The sequence below is a fragment of the Hemibagrus wyckioides genome, linkage group LG16, assembly GCF_019097595.1.
Source record: "Hemibagrus wyckioides isolate EC202008001 linkage group LG16, SWU_Hwy_1.0, whole genome shotgun sequence".
Lineage (NCBI taxonomy): Eukaryota > Metazoa > Chordata > Actinopteri > Siluriformes > Bagridae > Hemibagrus > Hemibagrus wyckioides.
Window position 1 is genome coordinate 13080179 of NC_080725.1, and position 26680 is coordinate 13106858.

At 38.5% G+C, this 26680-nt stretch overlaps 1 protein-coding gene across 2 annotated transcripts; it reads left to right on the forward strand.

The window, feature by feature from the left end:
- Positions 1-3630: 3630 nt before the first annotated feature.
- On the forward strand, positions 3631-12889 carry tmprss2 (transmembrane serine protease 2). Of its 2 annotated transcripts, XM_058412769.1 has the most exons (14): positions 3749-3781; positions 5229-5328; positions 7157-7355; positions 7979-8071; positions 8172-8288; positions 8374-8503; positions 8616-8741; positions 9294-9337; positions 9591-9759; positions 9846-10018; positions 10299-10394; positions 10893-11035; positions 11113-11265; positions 12255-12889. In XM_058412769.1, exons 3-14 carry the CDS (start codon positions 7157-7159, stop codon positions 12261-12263), a joined length of 1452 nt encoding a protein of 483 aa, XP_058268752.1. In that variant the 5' UTR covers positions 3749-3781; positions 5229-5328; the 3' UTR covers positions 12264-12889. The 2 variants fall into 2 exon arrangements, with proteins under 2 accessions (XP_058268751.1, XP_058268752.1); XM_058412768.1 differs by lacking the exon at positions 5229-5328 and having other exon boundaries at positions 3631-3781.
- Positions 12890-26680: the final 13791 nt, after the last annotated feature.

The following is a 26680-nucleotide window of genomic DNA, read 5'->3' on the forward strand; positions in this document are numbered from 1 at the left end:
TATTTATTTATTCATTCATTCATTCATTCATTTATTTATTTATTTAAAAGTCAAAAAATGTTATGTCTTTGAAAATCTCACTTGAATGTCTCTTGCTTCTCCGCCACATAGTTTTCATCTGAGTAAGGTGTTATTCTTTGTTACACAAGTAGGATTTGACATTTCAGCCAAAGTTAACAAAGAACTACGACTGGTTTCGTAAATTTATTCATGTGTACGGTTTAAATAAAAAAAAATATAATAATAATAATAATAATGCAGTGAGCAGTTTGACTACTGACAGAGTCGATTCTTTTTGAGTCGACTCCTATTGATGAGCCAAATGATCTGACTCGCGTGTAGTTTTCAGCCATAAATAAACAGGAAAGAGTAAAACAAAAATGCATAGTTTATTAAAATGTGGAAGATCCTTTTGGTAGCCGAGTAAAATAACTGTAACTGGTGAATCAACTCTGCTTGGTGAGCACAATTTCAGCCATAGTTGGCCAAAGAAGAATGATAACCTGTGTCGAATCGTATCTTTGTTCGAGTCGATTCTTATTGATGAGTCGACCTTTGTTGCTGTGCCAGATGATCTGACTCACTTAAAAGATTTTGAATTCCGATCCCTTAATCTTCAGTCAGTTAAACGGATCAATCTCTTTCTTGCAGCTCCATATAATGACCAGCAGAGGGCGGCACCGCTCTGTAACTCTCACCATCGCATCCTTCATTAGGATCAGGTGCTGCTGTTGCTGAAGGTGGAGTGCTTCAGTTTTATCCCTTGCAGTGTTTCAGGGCAGCTTTTGAGAATTCAGATGCTGTGAAAGGTTTCAGAATAATGACAAAGATTTTATGTTCTGAATTGTCTTCAAAGTTGTTAATTTCCCCCAAAAATGAACAAAACAAGTAAAAGTGACTGTGTTGTCCTTTCATAAAAAACCTCTCAGCTCCAGAGACCAGTGTGTGAACATGTTCTCCCCGTTTCTGTATTGGTTTCCTCAGGGTTTTTTGATTTCCTCTCACCTCCCAAGATCATACAGGTAGGTGAATTTACTGTCATAAATTGCTCGTATATGTGAACGAGCTTATAAATGTTTGTCTGTATGCAGTGTAGTGTCCGGAAATCTACTGGCATCCTATCAACACTATACAACAAGGTAAATGATAGTGACTGACTTTGTTTCTTTTTCTTTTGATTATTTTCACTGGCTTGTATGTGCTGCTGAAATATATATATATATATATATCTTTTAATTCATTTCATCTTTCAGAAATCTGTATTTTTTTGGGTGAAATCCACTGCAGAGGAAAGAATTTGTTTTCGTTTAAATCAGAATGAAATTTTTTTTTCCTACTATTTCTGCTATGAGTTGAGTCGGAATTTCTAATAAATAATGATTTATTTGAAAACATGAATTGAGGCAATGATTAGATGCATCAGGCGATTAATTCAGACTCAAAGGCAGGAGGTTACCAGAAGCAGAAAATGGCGCCAGGGCTGGTGAGATCCATTTAAGATCTGGCCCACGCTCTGCATCTGCATGCTGTAGCCGCATTTTTAGAAAGTTGCACAATTACACCATACACATTAACACCAGACAGATTATATTTCAAGCATCAACTAAAGAACTATGACTCCTCATATTTGTCACCTGATTCAGGAAAATGTATTGTACTTCCTGCTTAGTCAGATTACAGTTCAGGGAGAGAACAAGGAAACAGTAGCATTGTTTTATTTTTAATTTATATTCAATTTATCAGCATCGTTCAAAAAACACATCAGTACAATGTGAGTTTAGAAGAAAACATCTGGCGCAGTTACAACAAGTCACTGGAAATTAAATTGCAATAAAGTTTAAGATTAAACGGCATCTAAACAATAAAATCTGGGACACTAAAACATTTATTTATAGTATTTCACAAGCTATAATCACGCAGATTTCCTCTCTTTCCTTTCTTTATTGAGATTATTAAATGACCGAAAACTAAATGATATTAAAATGGAAATCAATTAAAAAATAATTCAAGGAAGCTACAAAGCAGGGTTATAATTCCCTCAATTATAAAATAAATATTTATATTGCATTCAGACAGAAATAAGTAAACATTTGAAATGATACATTTTTATTTAAGATTTTATTTTGGTCTAATTTACTGTACAGTACAACATGCAGCGAAATGCTACCACACTGTGTGTCATAAAATGTAGGATTCTATAATGTAGAAAAAAAATTCTATAAATAAAATTAAATTTTATTTCCTGCACAAACAAAGGAAACAAAAATAAATATAAAATATAGAGTATATGAATATAATATTTTTGTATAATATAAATATAAAACAAACTTTTGCACTTGACTTGCAATCAGATTTAGTTTCTCGAACCTGCTTCAGGTGTCTTTTAGCGTGTGTGTGTGTGTGCGCCCACAGGATGAAGCAGGATTATTCTCCTTCTTTACCAAAGCCAAGCTTTTTTTTCTGCGTTTTTCCATTTCAGGTGATTTGTTCCAACACGAGTGCATGAGGACATTTGATATGTTCCCTAACACTGACACTAACACTTCCCTCAATGACCCACAACTCTGAGAAAAAATATGAACATTTCACAGAGAAGCTAGAAAAGGAAAACTTTTACCTATAAGCTCTGGCACTGGAGAAGTGTTGTGTTAAGTGCCGGCATGATGTATTAGAATGAGATCTTATATAACATAGTTCTATTTAAACCCAGTCAAAACCTTCTGAGTGAACAGAAAGAGTTCAACGGTAAAGAGGTAAAGACATGAAGTAGCTGTAGCTAAGACTTTGAGTATTAGCTGCAAAACACAGACTGCCTAAAGTAAACAAATAAAGATTTTGCATTTATGCTCGCTCTCGGTCACTTAAAACCTTGTGCTAAACTGCATTAAGTTACAAACCAACAACAAGCTTCTGTTGCTACAGCGAATAAACTCTGCATATCCAAAGTGCTAGTAACTAATAAACTCCTAGCTCTGGGTAAAATCTGATGAATGATTAATGCGTGGTGTTCTTTTCATCTGCACCCATCTCACTCGAAGCATCGAGAAACACTCGATAAAGTGCAGAGCAATGCAGGAGCGCAACTCGAAACCGTTTAACCACAACCGTGAACAAGGGAATACCATGTTCATAATTTAATGACAACGACAGTAAATGTGAGCATTGTCCTTTATTGTATAAATGTTACTCCTTTGTACAGATTATTAAAAGATAAAACAATAAATAAATAAATAAATAAATAATGAGGTGAAATAATCATTTCAATTAAAATTAAATAAAACTAATTATAAATCTGGCAACCCTGCTCATGAATATTTATATCCAGAAAAACAACTCACTAAAGGCCAAAACCCTATAATCTCTCTCTCTTTTATTTTCTAAATACCTCTATTTTCCCTTTACCTTACTGCAGTCTTTTATTTTATTTAAATGACAAATACACATTCAAAACACACACGCACACGCATATCAGGAACTCCACAGAAATGCAAACACAACCACATTGTCATTTGTTTTGCTGTCAGTCGTGTATGACTTCAGTCACTACTGAGTTTCTGACTTGCATGAGTCAGGAAATTGGGCTGTTTACTCAGAGGTGATAACTGAAGCAATAGCCCAATAGTCCAGAGCTTGCACAGGGAAGGGGTGTGGCCGCCTGGCCTTTCATTACCAGTAATACAGGAAAGGTGGACACACGGTGTGAGATAGGAGGAGACAAGCACTAGTCAAACAGGAGGGACACAGACACGAGGGAGCAGGAGACCAGTAACAAGGCTCAGAGGTAAGTTCTCTTAAAACAGCTTTTATTATTGCTAATTTATTTTTATATACCGAAGCAGAATAGAAATTTCAGGGCTGTTACACTGTAAACTGCACACTTTTTTACTAGTTTACTGGTTTCTGAACCTGGCAGCTCAGGGTGTAGGTGCGAACCAGTTTAATAGGTTGATGAAGCTACATTAAAGACAGCAAGGGAATTCTTACAGGAATACCTCACTGGGAATAGTTTTATTTCACAACCAAACATCCTAAAAAGTTCAAGATATTGTTGGTTTGTTTCTTTATTTATTTTATTTAAGCTCTTGGATTCTACATAACAAATAACAGAAACTGAGCTCATATGGAAATAAAATATATTAAATTAAAGGAAGGTTTTAGTTTTAATGTTTTTGTTTTTTAATGTTATTTTGGGGGATTTATCAATACAGCTCTTCTGACTGAACTAGGATAAGCGAGGTCTAGGCCAGGATGATACAGTAACATTCTTAACCAATCCAGCACACTGCTCTTCATCACACCAATTGGGAATTTTTAGAAATGTCATCTGGAATAGCTGTGTTCGTCAGTGCTGCTTCAGAAACAGATGACGGTCCTAATAATCCTAAAGCATTCAACTATATGTTGAAGTTTTATTTGTGTTATAAATTGGAGTAAAGCCTGATTTAAATCTTCTGAGAAATGAGAAGTCTCTTGGCCAAGACCTTCTGTTTAAATGCAAATCCAAATCGTAAATTGTATTAAATTATTTTGAATAGTATGCGAACACCACATGTGCTTGTTGAACGTCACCTTGCAAGAACCTGCGCTTTAACATGGAGCTGATCACCCTGATATAATAGCCTTTGCTCCTCTGCAAAGGCTTCCCAAAGCTTCCCGTAGATTTCACTAGTGCTTGTGGGAATTCAGCCACAAGAGTGTGAGCAAGGTCGGGTTCAGATGTTAGGCGAGAAGAGCTGGTGCACCCAAAGTCCCAAAGGTGTTTAATGGGATTACAGTCAAGATATATATATTTTTACCATTTATTTATATGTCATCACACTGGATCAGGAACAGGACTGAGTCCCTTACTTCAACTGAAAGGTCTGATACAAAATCATTCTACACACATGTATCTGCTTGTGACTTCAAGCTCCTGTATGAGGAAGAGCCACATATAGGTGTGATGGTCAGGTGTCCAAGCATGCATAAGATCATCATCATTTAATAGAAAGAACCCTGCCCAATTTAACATATCGGTAAAGATAATTATTCCATAATAATATTCCGGTAAGCTTATTTCCTTTCCCGGTAGTTACGGAGCTGTTTGTAATTGAATAATTGAGGTCAGCAATGAATAGTGTTTTATTACTAATAATAATCCTATTATACCTGATTACAGTGTTTGTATCAACACCATATACCTGTAACATGACTCATGCTGTGGTTTCGGCTGTTCGTTGTTTTGCCAGGAATGACGGTGTGGTATGAAGTTTCCGTCACTATGTTACGTACATTTTGTACAACTAACGGTTAAAAAAACAGACAAGTCAATAAAAAAAAGTCTCCTAGGTAAGAGCGCCAACACTGACATTTCCACATGGCTTATGAATATTCATAACTTATTTATAACAATGCTAAATGATTCAACAATACCTATAAAAGTGGTTTCTGTGATGTTTTTATTGAAACAGGCTCTATTATAATGCTTTAATTATTATAGCTATGGCTCAGCTGGTTGTTTCTATAAAGGACATGTAAGCATTAGCATTTAAATTCATTGCCCAACCTGCCGGATACTCGGCCGACCTGTTCCACATCTGGTGGTCAGGCGTCTTGCTTTTTTTAGGAAGTTGTTGTACTGGCTGTGCTTTTTTCAGTTCCCAATCATTTGCTCTTCTTCATTAATTCTTTCACTTTTTTAACAACAAATGCAAGTCTTCACAAACCCACAGCTCCAACCAAAGAGATATTAATTGTTAAAACCCAGGCAACAAGAAACCCCTGTCAGCCACTAATGCTTTAGCTCACGTGAAAAATAGGTGGGTTCACACAATATTCACACATGGGAATAAATATCAGGAAATCAAAGCAGAAATTCTAATCTGTCATCTCGTATTTATCTTTTGATCTAAAGCCCAAATGCATTCATGTGTGTAGCACAAGCTAAAAGATTTGACCTTCCAATACTTTTGGAGATGGTTCTAAGCTAAGAATTCATTGACTATCAGTGCTTCATAGATTTTTTACCATTAAATGAGGAGGAATTAGTGTCTTTTTTAGTTTTAGTTTGTTGAATAAAACAAAATCTGTTCATCCTACATATGGAATTAAAGTGAGGGATAAAACACTTAGGGACATGCTGTTATAGAAAAATAATCAATGATTCTGTTACTACTCTGATATTTACAGCAACTACTGTGTTTAATTCCACTTAGCAAATAATGACATGTTTTATGTTATGAAGATCAAACACATTTTTTTATCCATTAATAGTTACGTTTATTTTTGTGCAATGCCCACAAAACGAGTTAGTTCCTGTTTTCACTTTATAGCGGCTGTAAACAATCTTTCCCACACCAGCCTCTCTCTCTCTCTCTCTCTCTCTTTCAGTAAACACAGTTCGTCATGTTTCAGAGAAACCACAAAGCGTAAAAGCTCCTGTCACGAAGATGTCACAAAATGTAGTTACGCCTTTTCCACACGGAAAACAATTACAATTACATAAACCATGATTTAAACAATAATAATATCTGTAATTTTCTATAACAGATTATTTAATTAAAGCGTATAATCAAAGCAAGTGGCTGCTATAGCATAAGTGAGAACTGGAGTGAACTTGTGTTACTTGCCGAGTTAAGAACGTGACATTCAATGAAACACGGTAATTGCTGTCAAAATAGTAGCGGAATGACAGGCTTCAGGAATGTCACATCGCCCTGATGTGGATTATTTTCAAATAGCGGCATGTCCTGTCAGGTATCATTCTTTCCCTAATCATAAGAAATCAAACATTTAACACCACACCTGTCTACCTCTGCTCAAAACACATATACTGCCTGATTACCTACAACCAAATCTTGGGGTCTTGATAACAGCTTTCCCTCTTGTGTGATATTGCTTAAAAAAAAAAAAAAAAAAAAAAAAAAGTTATTTACCTTCATGTTAAATGTTATTGTTAATGCTATTTGTTAAAGGCTATTGTGATGTGTGCATCACTGGTCTAAACTGCAAAAATAAAATACTGTATATTTCCATTAAATTTAACGGCAGCCTGCTGTTCGTGATCAATCTTGATTTTCACTCCAGAAAAGCAAATTTTTTTTAGAATTTGTTACTGTATTTTTGAAAAACAGTATGTTGCTGTAATTTTACAGTAATTGGTTGTCTCCTCTTCCAGATGCAAAATAACTCCTCTCATATAAACTACGGATTTTATTATGGAGAAGAGAGACCTCCAGTGCAAGTGCCTAGAAATCCACAGGCATATTATCCCCCTGTACCTCTGTACAGTAACACAGGACCTGCACCCACACCTCCCATCAACACGCACTACACTGTCACATCTGGACATCCTCATACCACAGTCACACGCAAAGGTACCTGAGTCCAACCCCTGAGTTTTACTTCTGCTTTATTCCCAGTCTTCAGTTTCTTCACAAGAGAAGCTACATATCTTAATATCTTAAGTTATACAATATTTTTCATTTTGTTTAAACCTGTGACTGGATATATTTTATTCATTTCAAGATCTTTTTCCGTTGCATTGAAACAACATGATCAGGCAGAAGAAGGCTGTATAAAGCTTCGAAAAAATGCTCTTATATTTATTTAAAAACAACAAAGAGAATGTTTCGTTGAATTTGCCGAGATTCAGTACATTTGTACGAACATTTTTGCGAAAAGAGCCATAAAATCTTTTTTCTTGTAAAAAAAAAAAAATCTATAAAGAAGTATAAAAGAAAATATAAGAAAACAAATCAAGGAATTTCCTCTGTTTCCATATAAAAAATTTTCTAGAAGTTTCTACCAATACAAGAAGACCACTGTTTACAACATGAAGTTGTTTTGGTTCATGTTGTTAGAATCCCCAAACTCTTAATGTCATTGGTTTCAAATCCATTAGCTCAGATATTCTGTATAAAGCTTTAGCGTTGTTTTTCTTTCAGCGTGAACCAAAAGTGGGTCACAGGCTAATATTTCATTGTGCTGTTTCTTACAGGAATCAGCAAAATTCGGTGTCTGTGCATAACAGCAGCGATCATCTTCACTATCATTGTTGTGGCGATCGCAGCCGTGTTGATCTGGTACTTTGGTAAGTGACGAGTTGTGACATCACGTCAGTAAGGACAAAGTTGATCCATCATGTTCCGGGCCAGTCTGATTTGTGGTGTGTCTGTGTGTGATTTAAACAGTGTCAGGAGTGTGTGAGCTGGGACGGAGGTGTGGCCAGAGCAGTGCGTGTGTAAGTTTGTCTCAGTGGTGTGATGGAAGGACGGATTGTCCTGGCGGCGAGGATGAGGCTCAGTGCTGTAAGACTCATTTTCATATCCAGCACTGAATAATAGTTCTGTATATTTGCATAAATGATCAAATCTGTGGTGGTTTTTTTCCTAGTTCGCTTCTACGGTCCGAATTTCACGCTGCAGAGTTTTTCAAACGAAGACCAAAAATGGAAGGTGGTGTGTTCAGACAGGTGGAACAACAACATCGGGAAGCAAGCGTGCCAGCAGATCGGATATTCCGGGTGAGAGCATGTTTCACTTCCTGTAAAACCTGACTTGTCTGAACAAGTTTCGGCCATGAATAATCTCCAGGAGCGGCGTGGTGTAATGGTTTTCTTATTCTTCTTCTTTCAGATCTGACTATGTTAGCTATGGGACAATAGACCCAGGCTCCAGCACAGCAGATGGCTACATGGCCCTCAAAGCCGATTACTCGAACACACTTGGCTCTGGATCTGTACACAGTTCTCTCTCAAACAAGTATGTGTTGCATTTTAAACTAGAATTACTCCTAGACTTGAATTTCTTTTTTTTTTGCTGTTAAAGTCATTTGAATTTGGCCGCGCCTGGTTCCTTAGGTGTGTAATGCAGGGCTCCAAATATTTGCATCTGACTTCATTTTCAGATTTCTATCTTCTGTCTAATGTGAGTGAGTAAGCACATCTACTGAGTTTCAGAACACCAGCAAATGTCTCGCACATTAGGAAACTCAGATTCATGCTGCAGTTTAGACTTATTTAAGCAGAGAATCAGGAAAAAATGGTTACATTCAATCAGGAATATTCACTGGATAAAACTGAGACACAGACAGTGGACCTTTGAGTCAAGTTCGGGTCCTTTAAGCAGCTGTTCATCTCGCTCTCTCTCTCTCTCTATCTGTCTGTCTGTCTGTCTCTCTCTCTCTCTCTCCCTATCTCTAAGAAAATGTGGAACAGCAACAGAAAATTATTGATGAAAGCAATTGTATATAAATAAAAGTTAGGAATTGAACAATATATTTATTTCTGTTTTATTTATCGCTTCTCCTTCTAGCGCAAGTTGCCCAACGAATATGGCGGTGACCCTGAAGTGTATCGGTAAATGATTTGTTAAATCTTTCTCCTCTGTGGTGAAGGTGACCTTTAAACCACACCAGGAATTAGTGGAACATGAAAAGTTTGTGTAGGACAATTTGATTCATCAGCACAAAGTAGTGAACCAGAAATGTTTCTAAGAAATGCTGACCAAAACCTAGTACATTATTTAACTAGGACCAGTCAGATTTCATTAAAATGTTTTGTCATATTTTAATTGTGGTTATGAAATCCTCCTCATGCTGTTCTGCTGTAGATTGTGGAGTATCTGATGCTCCTGGAACACGTATCGTCGGAGGGACAGTGGTGAGCAGCCTGGGGCGCTGGCCATGGCAGGTGAGTCTGCAGTATAATGGGAATCACCTGTGTGGAGGATCTATCATAACACCGTCGTGGATCGTCACTGCTGCTCACTGCGTCAAGACGTAAGCCCATGTGAACGTTTCCTTCCTCTTTTTGTGTGTGTTTGTGTTTTCCGATTTCACTCTGATGTTTTTTCATCATCCTGCAGATATTCGTCTCCGAATCAGTGGGAGGTCTATGCTGGGTATCTGACCCTCAGGCAGATGGCGCTCTCCTCCGGCAGCTCGGTCAGGCTGGTCATTCCTTACCCTGACTATGACCCCAGCAATAATAACTACGATGTTGCGCTGATGAAACTGTGGACACCGCTACAAATTTCCAGTGAGTTATTATATGTTTTATTATTTTAAAAAAAATTGAAATAGAATAAAAATGCTTTAATACTTAAAAGGACAAAAAAAAGTAATACAATACAACAATACAAACTGCCACTTGTTTTTTGTTATTGAGGGAACTGTTGTTTTTAGCGCATTGTTTTGAGCTGAAGTGAAAACAGGAAGTAGTTTCACAGACAGCAGTAACATACATAATACGGAAAATCAGAAAAAGACAGCAGGTTTATGCAGAACTAAAAATTCCCCTCTTTTTTTTTCTAATTTAGATAGCATCAGACCCGTGTGCTTGCCAAACACCGGGCTCGACTTCTCGACATCAAGACAGTATTATGTTACTGGATGGGGTGCGACTCAGGTTCAAGGTATGAACATACACAAACATACACTACCACTCAAAAGTTTGGGATCACTTGCATATTTCAGCTTAATTTCAGCTATGGAGGAAGACTCCTTCAGCCAATCCATCTTGTGGGAGATGCTCCAGGAACCATGGGGTGAAATCTCATCAGATTATCTTGAAAAATTGACAGCTAGAATGCCCAGGCTGTAATTGCTGTGAAAGGGTTTTTTTTTGATGAAGGCAAAATTTGAAGGAAACATTCATCATTTCCATCAGAATCATTATTTCTAACTCTGACATGTCAGCATGTCCTGTTTTTTTGCTATATTTTCTATTCAGACTAATTTTGTGTGTGTTTCTTTGGAAAACAATACAATTTTTGAGTAATCCCAAACTTTTGGGCGGTAGTGTAGATCTACAGAAGATGCTTTTGATGCTTGACATAACAGCCATAAGGAGGTGTTTTTTCTACCCCAGACAAGTGAAATGTTGCAAACCTTCTCTAAATGTTCCTGTCAAGGTTCTGCCTCCAATGAGTTACGTGAGGCTCAAATCTCTCTGATCAGCCCGGCTGTGTGTAACAGCCGGTCGGTTTATAACGGAATAATCACCGACACCATGATCTGTGCAGGCAAACTGGCGGGGGGCGTGGACTCGTGTCAGGTCAGCATTCAACACAGATTTCAAAAAATGTCTTAAATAGTCTTGCAAATGTGAGTAATTTTTAATGATTTTTTTAGGGGGACAGCGGGGGTCCTCTGGTCACTTCAGAGAATTTTCTGTGGTGGCTGGTGGGAGACACTAGCTGGGGTCAGGGTTGCGCTCTCCAAAACCGGCCGGGTGTTTATGGAAACATGACGATCTTCGTCAACTGGATTTATATGCAAATGAAGGTACAGCACGATCACGCTACAGATATGAAGAGAATGAACCGAATCATGAATCGAATCAACAAAAACCAGACATCAAATTTAACTGTTACTTGTTCAGATGTTCAGATGGTGTGAGAGGCAGAATTTGAGTAAAACAGAGGTGTTTCGGTTATGCCAGAATCAGAACCCAGTTTTTATAGAATGAGGAGCTGTTTCAAGTCCAGCACCACTGTCTGACAGTCTGATGTCATGCCAATTTAAAATAATTCAAACTATTTATTTTTAGCACTGTGTTTTCCTTCTTCTGTTTTTTTGTGATTAATAGAAAGTGCTTGTGTTTTAAATCAGTCACCTGGATGCTGAAAACAAATCGAAGAAAAAAAAAAGTCTGTTAAAAAAAAAAAAATCTGTGGTGCAGCTACACTACATTAAAATGATTTGGATAATTAGATTGGGACTTGCAGAAAATTAACTTGAATGACCCGGTTCTGTATACATATACATGTCTGTGTGTAAATATTAAACTTTTGAACTCAAATGAACAGAAATGAAGATCCGAGTAACGAAATATTTCTTGGGATTTCTTCAAAATTCAGGATTTTACACGTGCTTTTACACTTCAGTAGTGTTGCATGTAACAGTAGCAGTACAAAGTGCTGTATAAACTCTCAGAGCTATAACTCTGCCCCTATTATCCTGAACTTTAACCTTTGTAAATTTTCATCAAGTTTACTGTGTGTGTTGATGGTGGGTTTTGCCAGACTTCACCAAAAAATGACACGACATGTGAAATGAGTGGTCCTGTGATCAGCCACAAAGGGTGTTTGGCTAAGACAGAGCAACTACATCAGTGCTGCTTCATCTTTGTTTTTTTTTAAATAAGGAAGAATATTATTTAAAATTACAAACACAGACAGAACTCATTTAATGGTTAGAGTCATCTTCGTTGCAGGTGATCCACCAGAATGCTGAATTGTTTATCTTATTTAGATTTATTTCATGTCTTCCAGAAATATTAATTCAGCGTCTGGGTGAATTGGATGGACCTCGTGGACCTTCATTTCAGAGTTTCAGAGCAACTTCATGAAGGACAGTTTGAAGATATTTTTATTCTGTTTTATTAGCAGTATTTCCTAATCATTTATATTGATTTATGTCTATTTTTGTAATAGGATTTTAAAAGATTTTGAATTAAACTTGTGTCAGATATCTGTCGTTTGCAGTTTTAAACACTTCAACTATTTATTACAACTATTTTTTTGTCAAAAATGTCTTTATTGAATTTTTTTTCTTTTTTAAATAAAATATTTTCCAGATGTGTTCAGTCATATGTACAACTCTGTGTATTGTGCTCCAAGAAGCCAACTTGATTTTCAGGACTGTTCAAATTTACTGAAGCTTTATTTGCACAGCCTTTTTTTAAACACAAACACGAATGGTGTGTGTGGCAGAGAAAAAGGCCTCATTTCACTTCCTGCACTGCTTTTATTGCTTTATAAAGACAGCTTTTTGTGCTTTACGTAGAACCTAAAAATAGCCAATAAACGTTAATGATATTACAGAATTCCCTCTGCATTCCCTCTCTGTCTCTGTACATATCACACATTACTGCTTCTTGTAAATGGATTAAAAAGATTGTTGTATATATGGATGTGTTCTTGTTTTTCTTTCCTCAGAAGAATTCTCCAAACTTAAATAACTGTGCTTTTTCTTATCCCAAATCCTGTATTCGGATGCTCTCCTGAGAACATCGGCTGTATCGGAATTAAACGGATGCATAAATATGTTTAGCAAGCACATGTCTCAATTCCGATGTGCTAAAATATTCTCATTCATTCCCTCCCTCCCGCACAACGTGTCTAATCAGTGCTCATTGGGATCTCGTCTTTTAATTGGCATATGCCCAGCAGTGGAGCGTACATCTGCTACCTGTTTGTGCCAATTAGCAGATGTGCGACCTCTTTAGCGGGTTAACAGATGTGGCAATTAGGGGCTCATTTGGATGAATGTGTGTTCAGAACAAGGGCCTCTGCAATTACACTGCCACCAGGAAGTGGGGTTTTATCCATATTCGTTTGTTCTTTGAGGTCTTCTCATCAAATTAGCGGGGAAATAATGTTTTGTTGGCAAACACCAGTGTTTTTTTCCCCCCAGTCTCTTGAATATATCCGAGGGGGTTGTGTTTAACGGATAATTGCTACAACGTTCTTTTGGTGTTACTTTGGTGTAAAAAGAGGTGGTACTAAAATATCACACAGTGCTGCCTAAAATATCCTCCAGTGTCACTAAAATGTCATTGTTTCTGAAATATCCTGTAACGTTACTAAATTATCCTCTGGTTTTACTAAAGCTGTGGTTCTAAAATTATCCTTCAATGTTATCAGAATATGCTGCAATGTAAATGAACTATCAAAAAAATGTTTACAATCATCAGCATGACATGTACCATGAACAAAATAAAATAAAAAATAAAGAAAACAGAAACCAGTAGCAAACTGATTAATAATAATAAAAAAATAAGAAACCCGGAATAACTAAATAACTTATATGAATGCGCTTATCAGAAAAATAAAACAAATCAGCACTGTTTAAGGAAAATACAAAAGCAAAAGATCAAAAACAAAAAAATGAAAGAGAAAAAGACAAGACAGAAATTCAAACGACAAACGAAATGGTTACGTCCTGTGTGTGAACTGAACACACCTACACGCACCACTTCCAGCTACAATTTAATGTTATAACTTCACTCGTTTAACCTGGAGGATTATAAAACAGCAAACAACAATATTGGTCAGTCCAGTTCCACAATATTGTGAGATAGAACGGAAGATAAGGATTACATCGCACCTAAGGCGCAGATCCAGCAGCAAATCTGCTAAATACTGCCGTGCTTATGGCTCGGTCCGGTTGGACAACCACACCACCCAATATTGCGATGTCCAGATGATCAGTTACGACGATAAGGTAAATCTCTTTCAAACGATCCAGTGTCCTAATAGTTATCACCAGCGGATGCGGAAATAACTCTCTCAGACTGTCATATGAATTCAAAAGCCCAAAGCCTGCTGCAACGTCGCTTAGCCAACCATTAGTTGGGTAGCTACAAAACACACCAGCAAATTAGAAGATTGCTATTTATGTTATTTAAAACAAACATTTGTTAAAGATTAATTTTAATTAAGTTTAACCCACATGAGTATGCCCTTTAGCGATGCCCATTACAAGTATCCCGTCTGGCTCCTCAGTCCACACAAAAAATAAACCAGCCTCCTAAAGTAAACACTACATAACAAACAATCCGCCATATGAATGTAGCAAACAACTCTTACCTCACAGGCATTGACATGGCACTCCGGAAATGAGGCAATGCTAGGTAGGGGTGCTTCCCAATGATGTCACTAGTGCCAGTTTTATACACTTGGAACAAGAGTCCAGTCTAGACCTACCCTGATCACTCTTAAAGCGACAGTACTGCAAAGAACAAAGAACAAGTTCACCACTTATACTCTAATCCCAAGGCCTAAACAGAGCCACCACAGCATTGGACACTAGCACTGGGGAGCCAGGAGCTCTTGGGGCTCCACTCCCTACAGATCGTAATAAGTGATGCACATTAGAATGCTGACCTGCCCCTATTCAGCTGGTTCGACGTGAGACCACACAAAATGAATTAAAGGGACCTGCAGGAGTGGGTCTGACTGCAGGTAATGGACCTGGATCACTACTGCTACCTTCCCTTGGGGATGCCTGCTCCACCAAAGAGGCAGTGTTAGCTACTGACTCCGAGGGTGACCTACCCCCAATGATACCTTCCTAAGCAACTAATGGAGCCTCAGACACCACATAAGCCAGATCCCTGTCTTCTAATTCTACCTCAGTCCCTAGTGATTCTGACAATCTCATCTGCTTTTCCGGGGTACTCCCCGATACTGCCTCCCCCTGGGCTCGAGGCTTCAAGGCCGTGCAATGTAAATGATGAACCTTACCCAGGTCACTTACAGGGGCCACTGTATACACGGACCCACCATTCTGAGGAGCTTTAACCACCTGATATACAGTGGAACTCCACAGATCATTGATCTTGTGGCGACCTTGAACAACATAGTCTCATAGGTAGACCAATTGACCCTCTCTTAATGGTAATTTCCTCACCTGCTGATCATGTCCAGCCTTATGGCGGCTTGCTGTCACCTGCAGGCGTTCTCGAGTACCCTCTATAGCAACCTGTATCCATGCCTGATGCTCAGCCATACCTGCCTGTACCTGCCATGGGCTCTTGTACTCAACCCAGCAGGAAATCTATGGGCAACCTTGGTTCCTGCCCAAACATTAAAAAGAAAGGAGACTTGCCGGTAGCCTGGTGTGGTGTTGCAAGATGCCCAGTCTCTCTTTCTTCCAAGTTTGAAGCAAATTGTGCAGGGTCTGATTGAACCTCTCACATTGACTAACCAGCCGGGTGGTAGGGAGTGCTACCAGACTTAGGCTACACACCTACTGCATCAAATTGGACTCAAAGTTACGGCCCTGGTCGCTGGCAGACCGACTCAAGGGTACGTTACGTACCTTGGTGTCCATGGTTCTGAGGTAATTGGGTTAATACCATCCCACTGCCTGAGAAGCGTAGCCACCGACTTAGATAGAGATTGCCATTCTTGTGGGCAAGGACATTGTCCATGCTGCCAGAACTTTAGGGCTTCCCCTATGTCTGGATCGCTCTCCTGTAATACAATAAGTTCAGGCACAGAACGACTAGACCAAGACTGCATAACCCTTACTGTGGATGCCTGAGCTGATTCTACAGCCACTGCTCACTTCAACAACTCAGGAACTACCACTCCCAAGGAACTGCTCTCCTCACCAGAATATAGCTGTGACAGTACGTCTGCATTTTGGTTAGTTTTACCTGGCCAATACTGAACCACAAAATCGAAAGAAGCCAATTCAGATGCCCACCTCTGCTCAGTAGCCCCCAGCTCAACTGTGGCTAAATGACTCAATGGATTGTTATCTGTGAGTACAATACACTTGTTTCCTAAAAAGTACTCACGAAATATTTCGGCCATGGTCCACTTCAGAGCCAAAAACTCAAGATGCATGGAGCTATAGGTGGCAGTATTGCACTCGGGTGGCCGAAGACTATGGCTAGCATAAGAAATGGGTCTAGCCTCGCCGAAAGCCTCCTGTGCAAGCACTGCTCCCAGCCCTGTATGGCAGGCATCAACCTCCAAGATGAATGGTTGTGAGAAGTCGGCATGTGCTAGAACAGGTGCAGTGGTAAGCTTCTGTTTTAGAGTCTGAAACGTGACCTTGCATTGCTCTGACCATCTTATTGTTAATTCCTATCTACATTTAACAGACTTGCCCCTGATTAGTTCAGCTACAACTTTGTGAAGTGGAGCTGCCAACTTTGCAAACCCTTCCACAAAGCGCAGATAATAGATAACAAAACCCAAAAAGGTTCAGAACTCTGACACAGTCCTAGGACGGGGCCACTGAGCCACGGCCTCAACTTTATTTGGGTCCATTGCTATGCCCTGGGATGAAATTACATGGCCCAAATACTGTACCTCCTCTCGAAAAAATACACACTTCCCCAATTTTACTTTGAGGCCTGCAAATTGTAGACGAGCTAGCACCATCTTCAGTCTGAATCTAATGTTTCCTCAGAACGAGGCAACAGAAATCCTTATGTGTTTTGGCATTAAGCGGCCAATAGTCTCACTTAAGCGAAGGCTACCGTCCTTCCTGATTAGCACCACTGGGAAGGCATATGGACTACAACTCTCCCGAATAATTTGTGCATCAAGTAACTGACTAAGATGAGTCGTCACCAGCTCATATTCTGATGGAGGAAGCCATCTATAGCATTGTCGAACCAGAACATCATAAAGTAAGGGGATTACATGGGAAAGGAGGCTAGTACAACCCAGGTCCCCTTCATGGGCTGAGAACACGCATTGGAACTCTCTGAGGAGAACCCTAACCTGCTCCTGATCTCCATCCGATAGCCCCCCTAAATCACCTTAATTTGCTCCACCACTGACCTAGCAGAGGTATCACAAAAAGAGATTCTAGTGTTCACTGCTGGAACTTCAGTCAAAACAACAGGGAGATCCACCAAATACACTTCCTGCAACTTACCTATAACCGTAGTGGGATAGAGGACTACATCAGTGGTGCCAACGTTGACTACTGGCACCAAAACAGTACCCCCATTTACTCGCACAGGCCCACAGGCAAACCAGTCTCCAAGGGCTCAAACAAGACAGTCTTGCGCATGAACAAAGATGACCAAGTGGCAGTAACAAATTTTAATGTGCTGCCTGGAACACGACACACATTGCAACCCCGTACCTTCACATTACCTCTGCAGTCCAAAACATGCCTGACCTGCTGACCGTCTTGGAATGCCCAAGAAATTTTTGAATCTTGTGTCAAAGGAGGTAGCTCAAATAAAGTGGGCCCATGCAGCCCAAAAAGCTCCCGATAACAGCAACTGAGCACATTCATTCCCAAGATACCTGGGACATCAGTACTGCCACCCAGGGGATCACAGACTACAAGATTCAAAATTCAAGGAGATTCAAGAAGCTTTTATTGTCATTTCAACCACATACAGTATAGCTGACGCAGAACATAGTGAAATGAAACAATGTTTCACCAGGACCCTGGTGCTACATAAACATACAACATATAGTTCAAACACAAAAAAACCAACACAGAGCTAGGACATAAGTTTGTCCTAGCCCCATAAAGTGCAAAGTGTGCAACTAGGTGCAAACAGAGCAAAGACAACACAGTGCAGAAACAATAAGAACAAAAAACAACATAAAAACAGGACATGATGAAATGAGGAACAATTCTGAGAAACTGTAAAAAAAACAGGTAACTAATAACATACATGATTGTAACATTGAAAATTTGAATTGTAACATGAAATTTCCTCGCTCCTAAATATTCCACAGTCAACTGTCAGCTGTATTATAAGAACGTGGAAGTGTTTGGGAACGACAGCAACTCAGCCACGAAGCGGTAGGCCACGTAAACTGACCGAGCGGGGTCAGTGGATGCTGAGGCACATAGTGTGAAGAGGTCGCCAACTTTCTGCAGAGTCAGTCGCTACAGACCTCCAAACTTCATGTGGCCTTCAGATTAGCTCAAGAACAGTGCGCAGAGAGCTTCATGGAATGGGTTTCCATGGCCGAGCAGCTGCATCCAAGCCATACATCACCAAGTGCAATGCAAAGCGTCGGATGCAGTGGTGTAAAGCACGCCGCCACTGGACTCTAGAGCAGTGGAGACGCGTTCTCTGGAGTGACGAATCGCGCTTCTCCATCTGGCAATCTGATGGACGAGTCTGGGTTTGGCGGTTGCCAGGAGAACGGTACTTGTCTGACTGCATTGTGCCAAGTGTAAAGTTTGGTGGAGGGGGGATTATGGTGTGGGGTTGTTTTTCAGGAGCTGGGCTTGGCCCCTTAGTTCCAGTGAAAGGAACTCTGAATGCTTCAGCATACCAAGACATTTTGGACAATTCCATGCTCCCAACTTTGTGGGAACAGTTTGGAGCTGGCCCCTTCCTCTTCCAACATGACTGTGCACCAGTGCACAAAGCAAGGTCCATAAAGACATGGATGACAGAGTCTGGTGTGGAGGAACTTGACTGGCCTGCACAGAGTCCTGACCTCAACCCGATAGAACACCTTTGGGATGAATTAGAGTGGAGACTGAGAGCCAGGCCTTCTCGTCCAACATCAGTGTGTGACCTCACAAATGTGCTTCTGGAAGAATGGTCAAAAATTCCCATAAACACACTCCTAAACCTTGTAGACAGCCTTCCCAGAAGAGTTGAAGCTGTTATAGCTGCAAAGGGTGCACCGACGTCATATTGAACCCTATGGATTTGGAATGGGATGTCACTTAAGTTCATATGCGAGTCAAGGCAGGTGAGCGAATACTTTTGGCAATATAGTGTATATCTCACAAAAGTGAGTACACCCCTCACATTTTTGTAAATATTTTATTATATCTTTTCATGTGACAACACTGAAGAAATGATACTGTGCTACAATGTAAAGTAGTGAGTGTACAGCCTGTATAACAGTGTAAATTTGCTGTCCCCTCAAAATAACTCAACACACAGCCATTAATGTCTAAACCGTTGGCAACAAAAGTGAGTACACCCCTAAGAGGAAATGTCCAAATTGGGCCCAATTAGCCATTTACCCTCCCCGGTTTCATTTGACTTGTTAGTGTTACAAGGTCTCAGGTGTGAATGGGGAGCAGGTGTGTTAAATTTGGTGTTATCGCTCTCACACTCTCTCATACTGGTCATTGGAAGTTCAACATGGCACCTCATGGCAAAGAACTCTCTGAGGATCTGAAAAAAAGAATTGTTGCTCTACATAAAGATGGCCTAGGCTATAAGAAGATTGCCAAGACCCTGAAATATACTGTGGTCGTACTAAATATTCTGCAGTTGTACTAAATATACTGCAATCATACTGTATATACTGCAGTGTTACTGAATATACTGTGTGCGGTGCACCAAATATACTGTGTGTGGTGCACTAAATGTAGTGTGTGTGGTCTACTAAATATATTGTGTACGGTGTACTAAATATACTATGTGTGATGCACTACATATGCTGCAGTGGTACTAAATATACTGTTTGTAGTGTACTAAATATACTGCAGTGGTACTAAATATCCTGTGTCTGGTGTACTAAATATGCTGTGTGCGGTGCACCAAATATACTGTATGTGTAGTGTACTAAATGCAGTGTGTGTGGTGTACTAAATATACTGTTTGTGGTGTACTAAATCTACTGTGTGGGGTGTACTAAATATACTGTGTGCGGTCTACTAAATATACTGTGCGCTGTACTAAATATACTGTGTGCAGTCTACTATATATACTGCAGTGGAACTAAATATACTGTGTGTGGTGTTCGAAATATACTGTGTGCGGTGTACTAAATATACTGTGTGTGGTGCACTACATATACTACAGTGATACTAAATATACTGTGTGTAGTGTACTATATATACTGCAATGATACTAAATATACTGTGTGTGGTGTACTAATTATACTGCAGTGGTACTAAATTTACTGTGTGTAGTGTACTATATATAACATGTCTGGTGTACTAAATATACTGCAGTGGTACTAAATATCCTGTGTCTGGTGTACTAAATATACTGTGTGTGGTGTACTAAATATACTGTGTCTGGTGTACTAAATCTACTGTATCTAGTGTACTAAATATCCTGTGTCTGGTGTACTAAATATACTGTGTGTGGTGTAATAAATATACTGCAGTGGTACTAAATATCCTGTGTCTGGTGTACTAAATATACTGTGTGTGGTGTACTAAATATACTGTGTCTGGTGTACTAAATCTACTGTATCTAGTGTACTAAATATCCTGTGTCTGGTGTACTAAATATACTGTGTGTGGTGTAATAAATATACTGCAGTGGTACTAAATATCCTGTGTCTGGTGAACTAAATATGCTGTGTGCTGTGTACTATATATACTGTGTGTGGTGCACCAAATATACGGTGTGTGGTGTACTAAATGTAATGTGTGTGGTGTACTTTATATACTGCAGTGGTACTAAATATACTGTGTGCAATGTACTAAATATACTGCAGTGATACTAAACAGAATGTGTGCGGTGTACTAAATATAGTGTTGTGGTGTACTAAATATACTGCAGTGGTACTAAATATATTGTATGCAGTGTACTAAATATACTGCAGTGGTACTAAATATCCTGTGTGTGGTGTACTAAATCTACTGTGTGTGGTGTACTAAATATACTGTAGTGGTACTAAATATTCTGTGTCTGGTGTACTATATATACTGTGTGTGGTGCACCAAATATACTGTGTGTGGAGTACTAAATGTAGCGTGTGTGGTGTACTAAATATACTGTGTGCGGTGTACTAAATATATTGCGTGCGGTGTACTAAATATACTGTGTGCAGTGTACTTTATATACTGCAGTGGTACTAAATATACTGCAGTGATACTAAACATAATGTGTGCGGTGTACTAAATATAGTGTTGTGGTGTACTAAATATACTGCAGTGGTACTAAATATATTGTATGCAGTGTACTAAATATACTGCAGTGGTACTAAATATCCTGTGTGTGGTGTACTAAATCTACTGTGTGTGGTGTACTAAATATACTGTAGTGGTACTAAATATTCTGTGTCTGGTGTACTAAATATGCTGTGTGTGGTGTACTATATATACTGTGTGTGGTGCACCAAATATACTGTGTGTGGAGTACTAAATATACTGTGTGCGGTGTACTAAATATATTGTGTGCGGTGTACTAAATATACTGTGTGCAGTCTACTTGTAAGGATGCACTCGAAACAGGTGTAGCTGAATCCATATGCAGATCTTTATTATCCAAAATGGCAGGCAAGAATCGAAAGTCAATGTGGCAGGCAAAAAGGGTCAAAACCTGCAAACAAACACTATAGAACCAAAACCGAAACACAAACCGAAACTCTAGGTTAACCAGGAACAGGCAAGGATCATATATGGAATAATCAAGGCAATCAGTGGAGAAACACTCAGTATGCAATGCAGAGATCACGATGAACAAAGGGCAGCGTGCTGTTTAAATACCCGAGTACACCGGAAGTCAGTTCAGTATTCGGGTGATGGCTCCCTCTGGTGTTTTGGTTCAGTATGCTTCGTTACACTACTAAATATACTGTGTGCGGTGTACTATATATACTGTGTGTGGTGCACTACATATACTGTGTGAGGTGTACTAAATATACTGTGTGTGGTGCACTACATATACTGCAGTGGTACTAAATATACTGTGTGTGGTGTACTAAATATACTGCAGTGGTACTAAATATACTGTGTGTGGTGTATTAATTATACTGTAGTGGTACTAAATATCCTGTGTCTGGTGTACTAAATATGCTGTGTGTAGTGTACTAAATATACTGTGTGTAGTGTACTAAATATGCTGCAGTGGTACTAAATATACTGTGTGTGGTGTACTAAATATACTGTGTGTAGTGTACTAAATATACTGCAGTGGTACTAAATATACTGTGTGTGGTGTACTAAATATACTGCAGTGGTACTAAATATACTGTAAGGTGTACTAAATGTACTGCAGTGGTACTAAATATACTGTGTGTAGTGTACTAAATATACTGCAGTGGTACTAAAAATAATGTGTGCAGTGTACTAAATATACTGCAGTGGTACTAAATATACTGTGTGTGGTATACTAAATATACTGTTGTGGTGTACTAAATATATTACAGTGGTACTAAATATACTGTGTGCAGTGTACTAAATGTACTGTGTGTGGTGTACTAAATATACTGCAGTGATACTAAATATATTATGTGTGCTGGGATAGGCTCCAGCAGACCCCCGTGACCCTAATTAGGAATAAGCGGGTACAGACAATGGATGGATGGATGGATGGATGGATGGATACTAAAAATGTGTGTAGTGTACTAAATATACTGTGTGTAGTGTACTAAATATACTGCATTGGTACTAAATATACTGTGTGTAGTGTACTAAATAATCTGCAGTGGTAGTAAATATACTGTGTGTAGTGTACTAAATATACTGCAGTGGTACTAAATATACTGTGTGTAGTGTACTAAAAATACTGCAGTGGTACTAAATATACTGCAGTGGTACTAAATATACTGTGTGTAGTGTACTAAATATACTGCAGTGGTACTAAATATACTGTGTGTAGTGTACTAAATATACTGTGTGTAGTGTACTAAATATACTGCAGTGGTACTAAATATACTGTGTGTAGTGTACTAAATATATTGCAGTGGTACTAAATATACTGTGTGTAGTGTACTAAATATACTGTGTGTAGTGTACTAAAAATACTGCAGTGGTACTAAATATACTGTGTGTAGTGTACTAAAAATACTGCAGTGGTACTAAATATACTGTGTGTAGTGTACTAAAAATACTGCAGTGGTACTAAATATACTGTGTGTAGTGTACTAAAAATACTGCAGTGGTACTAAATATACTGTGTGTAGTGTACTAAATATACTGCAGTGTTACTAAATATACTGTGTGTAGTGTACTAAATATACTGCAGTGGTACTAAATATACTGTGTGTAGTGTACTAAAAATACTGCAGTGGTACTAAATATACTGTGTGTAGTGTACTAAAAATACTGCAGTGGTACTAAATATACTGTGTGTAGTGTACTAAAAATACTGCAGTGTTACTAAATATACTGTGTGTAGTGTACTAAAAATACTGTGTGCAGTGTACTAAATATACTGTGTGTGGTGCACTACATATACTGTGTGTAGTGTACTAAATGTACTGCAGTGGTACTAAATATACTGTGTGTAGTGTACTAAATATACTGCAGTCGTACTAAATATACTGTGGTGTACTAAATATACTGTGTGTAGTGTACTAAATGTACTGCAGTGGTACTAAATATACTGTGTGTAGTGTACTAAATGTACTGCAGTGGTACTAAATATACTGTGTGTAGTGTACTAAAGATACTGCAGCGGTACAAAATATACTGTGTGTAGTGTACTAAAGATACTGTAGTGGTACTGAATATACTGCAGTGGTACTAAATATACTGTGTGTAGTGTACTAAATATTCTGTGTGTAGTGTACTAAATATTCTGTGTGTAGTGTACTAAATATACTGCAGTCATACTAAATATACTGCAGTGGTACTAAATATACTGTGTGTAGTGTACTAAATATTCTGTGTGTAGTGTACTAAATATTCTGTGTGTAGTGTACTAAATATTCTGTGTGTAGTGTACTAAATATACTGCAGTCATACTAAATATACTGCAGTGGTACTAAATATTCTGTGTGTAGTGTACTAAATATACTGCAGTCATACTAAATATACTGCAGTGGTACTAAATATACTGTGTGTGGTGTTCTAAATATAGTGCAGTGTTACGAAATATACTGTGTGTGGTGTTCTAAATATACTGCAGTGGTACTAAATATACTGTGTGTGGTGTACTAAATATACTGCAGTGGTACTAAATATACTGTGTGTGGTGTTCTAAATATAGTGCAGTGTTACGAAATATACTGTGTGTGGTGTTCTAAATATACTGCAGTGGTACTAAATATACTGTGTGTGGTGTTCTAAATATACTGTGTGTGGTGTACTAAATATATTGCAGTGGTACTAAATATACTGTGTGTGGTGTTCTAAATATAGTGCAGTGTTACTAAATATACTGTGTGTGGTGTACTAAATATACTGTGTGTGGTGTACTAAATATACTGCAGTGGTACTAAATATACTGTGTGTGGTGTTCTAAATATAGTGCAGTGTTACTAAATATACTGTGTGTGGTGTACTAAATATACTGCAGTGGTACTAAATATACTGTGTGTGGTGTTCTAAATATACTGCAGTGGTACTAAATATACTGTGTGTGGTGTTCTAAATATACTGCAGTGGTACTAAATATACTGTGTGTGGTGTTCTAAATATACTGCAGTGGTACTAAATATACTGTGTGTGGTGTTCTAAATACACCGCAGTGTTACAAAATATACTGCATTGGTACTAAATATACTGTGTGCAGTGTACTAAATATACTGCCATGTTACTGAGGTTTCAGTGACTTGTCATGTTTGAATTGTTTTCTTGAAGCTGCAGATAAAGTGTTTAAATTAAGGGGTTTTTTTTTGCGCATGAATGCTGCAAACCTGTATAACATCACATGACTGGCACAGTCCCAATCCAAGGATCTCTGTAAGAGACTTCCAGAGTTCTTGATGTTCTTTGATGAGAAGTGAGTTTTATTGTGGTGTGAGGAGCAAGTGGAGCTCTTGGACAGGTCTCAGAGTTAAATGGCACTCATGAGATTGACTGTGCTTCATCTTTCACAAACACTTTGTATGTACATGGATCAAACTGTGTCTGTGTCGTTTGGTCTGAGAGTGCGATCAAACGCACATGTCTCAGCAGCCAATGAGGATAGAGAGCTTGTTACTGGGCAGTTATGGGTTTTTTCACTGCTCTCTCTCTCTCTCTCTCTCTCTCTCTCTCTCTCTCTTTCTGTCTCTCTCTCTCTCTCTCTCTCTCTCTGTTCTTGAGGTCGATGTCATACGTCAGGGCTCATAGATTGCAAGAACAGTGAGAGTCCTGTGCTGAATATCTGTGTGTGTGTGTGTGGGTGTGTATGTGTGAACTTTGTAGGTCAGCTAATGCTAAGCTCAGCAATCTGGATGCAGTCTCACTCGATGTGGTGAGGATTACTTAGTGCACTTTACTAAGTGCAAGAACTCATCTAAGGCACAATGTGTCACTTCCTGTTTCTTCTTGCAGATGTTTAATCCAATCTAAGCGCAGAATTAGACGCAGCGTGAATAAAACAGCTACAGGAAGTAAAATTCATTGAACCAGTGTAAGATTTATAATAAGTCTTACAAATACAGAAAAAATATACACTGTGTGTGTATATATACATGTATAGTACAGATATAGTAAAGATTTTATGTGAATATTAAACATAAAAATCAAATTTAACTGATAAACATTTCTTAATGAAATCAAAACTAATATAAACAAATAAAGGAAAAAAATCCTCTTTATTAAATATGACGAATATTTTAGTGGAATGAATTGAATCTGCAGGGTTTTGTGTGGATTATATCACGGCACGGTGACAGTTCTGTATTTGGGTCACACGGGATCCCTCAGGCTGCAGCCAAACACATCCTCTGGAAAAGTGATTGACGCAGCGTCTGATTAAAAATGAAGCCTTACTGCGGCTCGGTGCTGCGCACAAAAACACCCAAGTCGTTCTTTCTGTATCTCACCGAGTTCATGTTTCCACCTTTTTACTGTGGCATCTTCATTAGCAGATTAATAAAGAAAGGAACAAAATGAAGAAAACTAAAGACAACCGAGATCACCTTAAACCCTAGTCTTGACCTTTTGTCATTAAATAGATCAATCGATAACCGATTAATAACCCTCGTCACTTGCCTTAATAGTAACAGTCTGTATTGTTAATATCACCTCTGTTTGTTCTTATTCATATTTCCTAACCTTTTTTTTACGAGTATTAAGCAACATTTTTGCATAACTTGTATTCTACAGCTACAAAGCTAATACTGCTAGCAAGCAACAAAAATTGGCTCAGGAATATCAATATTATTTGTATTTACAGTTTTTATTAACTAGCAGATTAAAGTCCCAATGATTTGAACCCAATGTTTTTTTATTTTTTTTATAATCTGTGACCCCGTGACCGTGTGATCTGTTTAACGCACCAATTCATATCCAGATTTGTATCTGGACTTGGATTTAAACCTGAGGTGGATGTGGACTAAACAGGAAGCTGTTTTATTATTTAATTATTATTTTAATTCTAATGATTTCTAAAATCAGT

Coding starts and splice junctions, on each gene's coding strand:
- tmprss2 (XM_058412768.1), top strand. CDS start 7,157: ATGCAAAATAACTCCTCTCATATAAACTACGGATTTTATTATGGAGAA. Junction 8,504..8,615: donor CAGCAGATCGGATATTCCGG/GTGAGAGCATGT, acceptor TTCTTCTTTCAG/ATCTGACTATGTTAGCTATG. Junction 8,742..9,293: donor CACAGTTCTCTCTCAAACAA/GTATGTGTTGCA, acceptor TTCTCCTTCTAG/CGCAAGTTGCCCAACGAATA.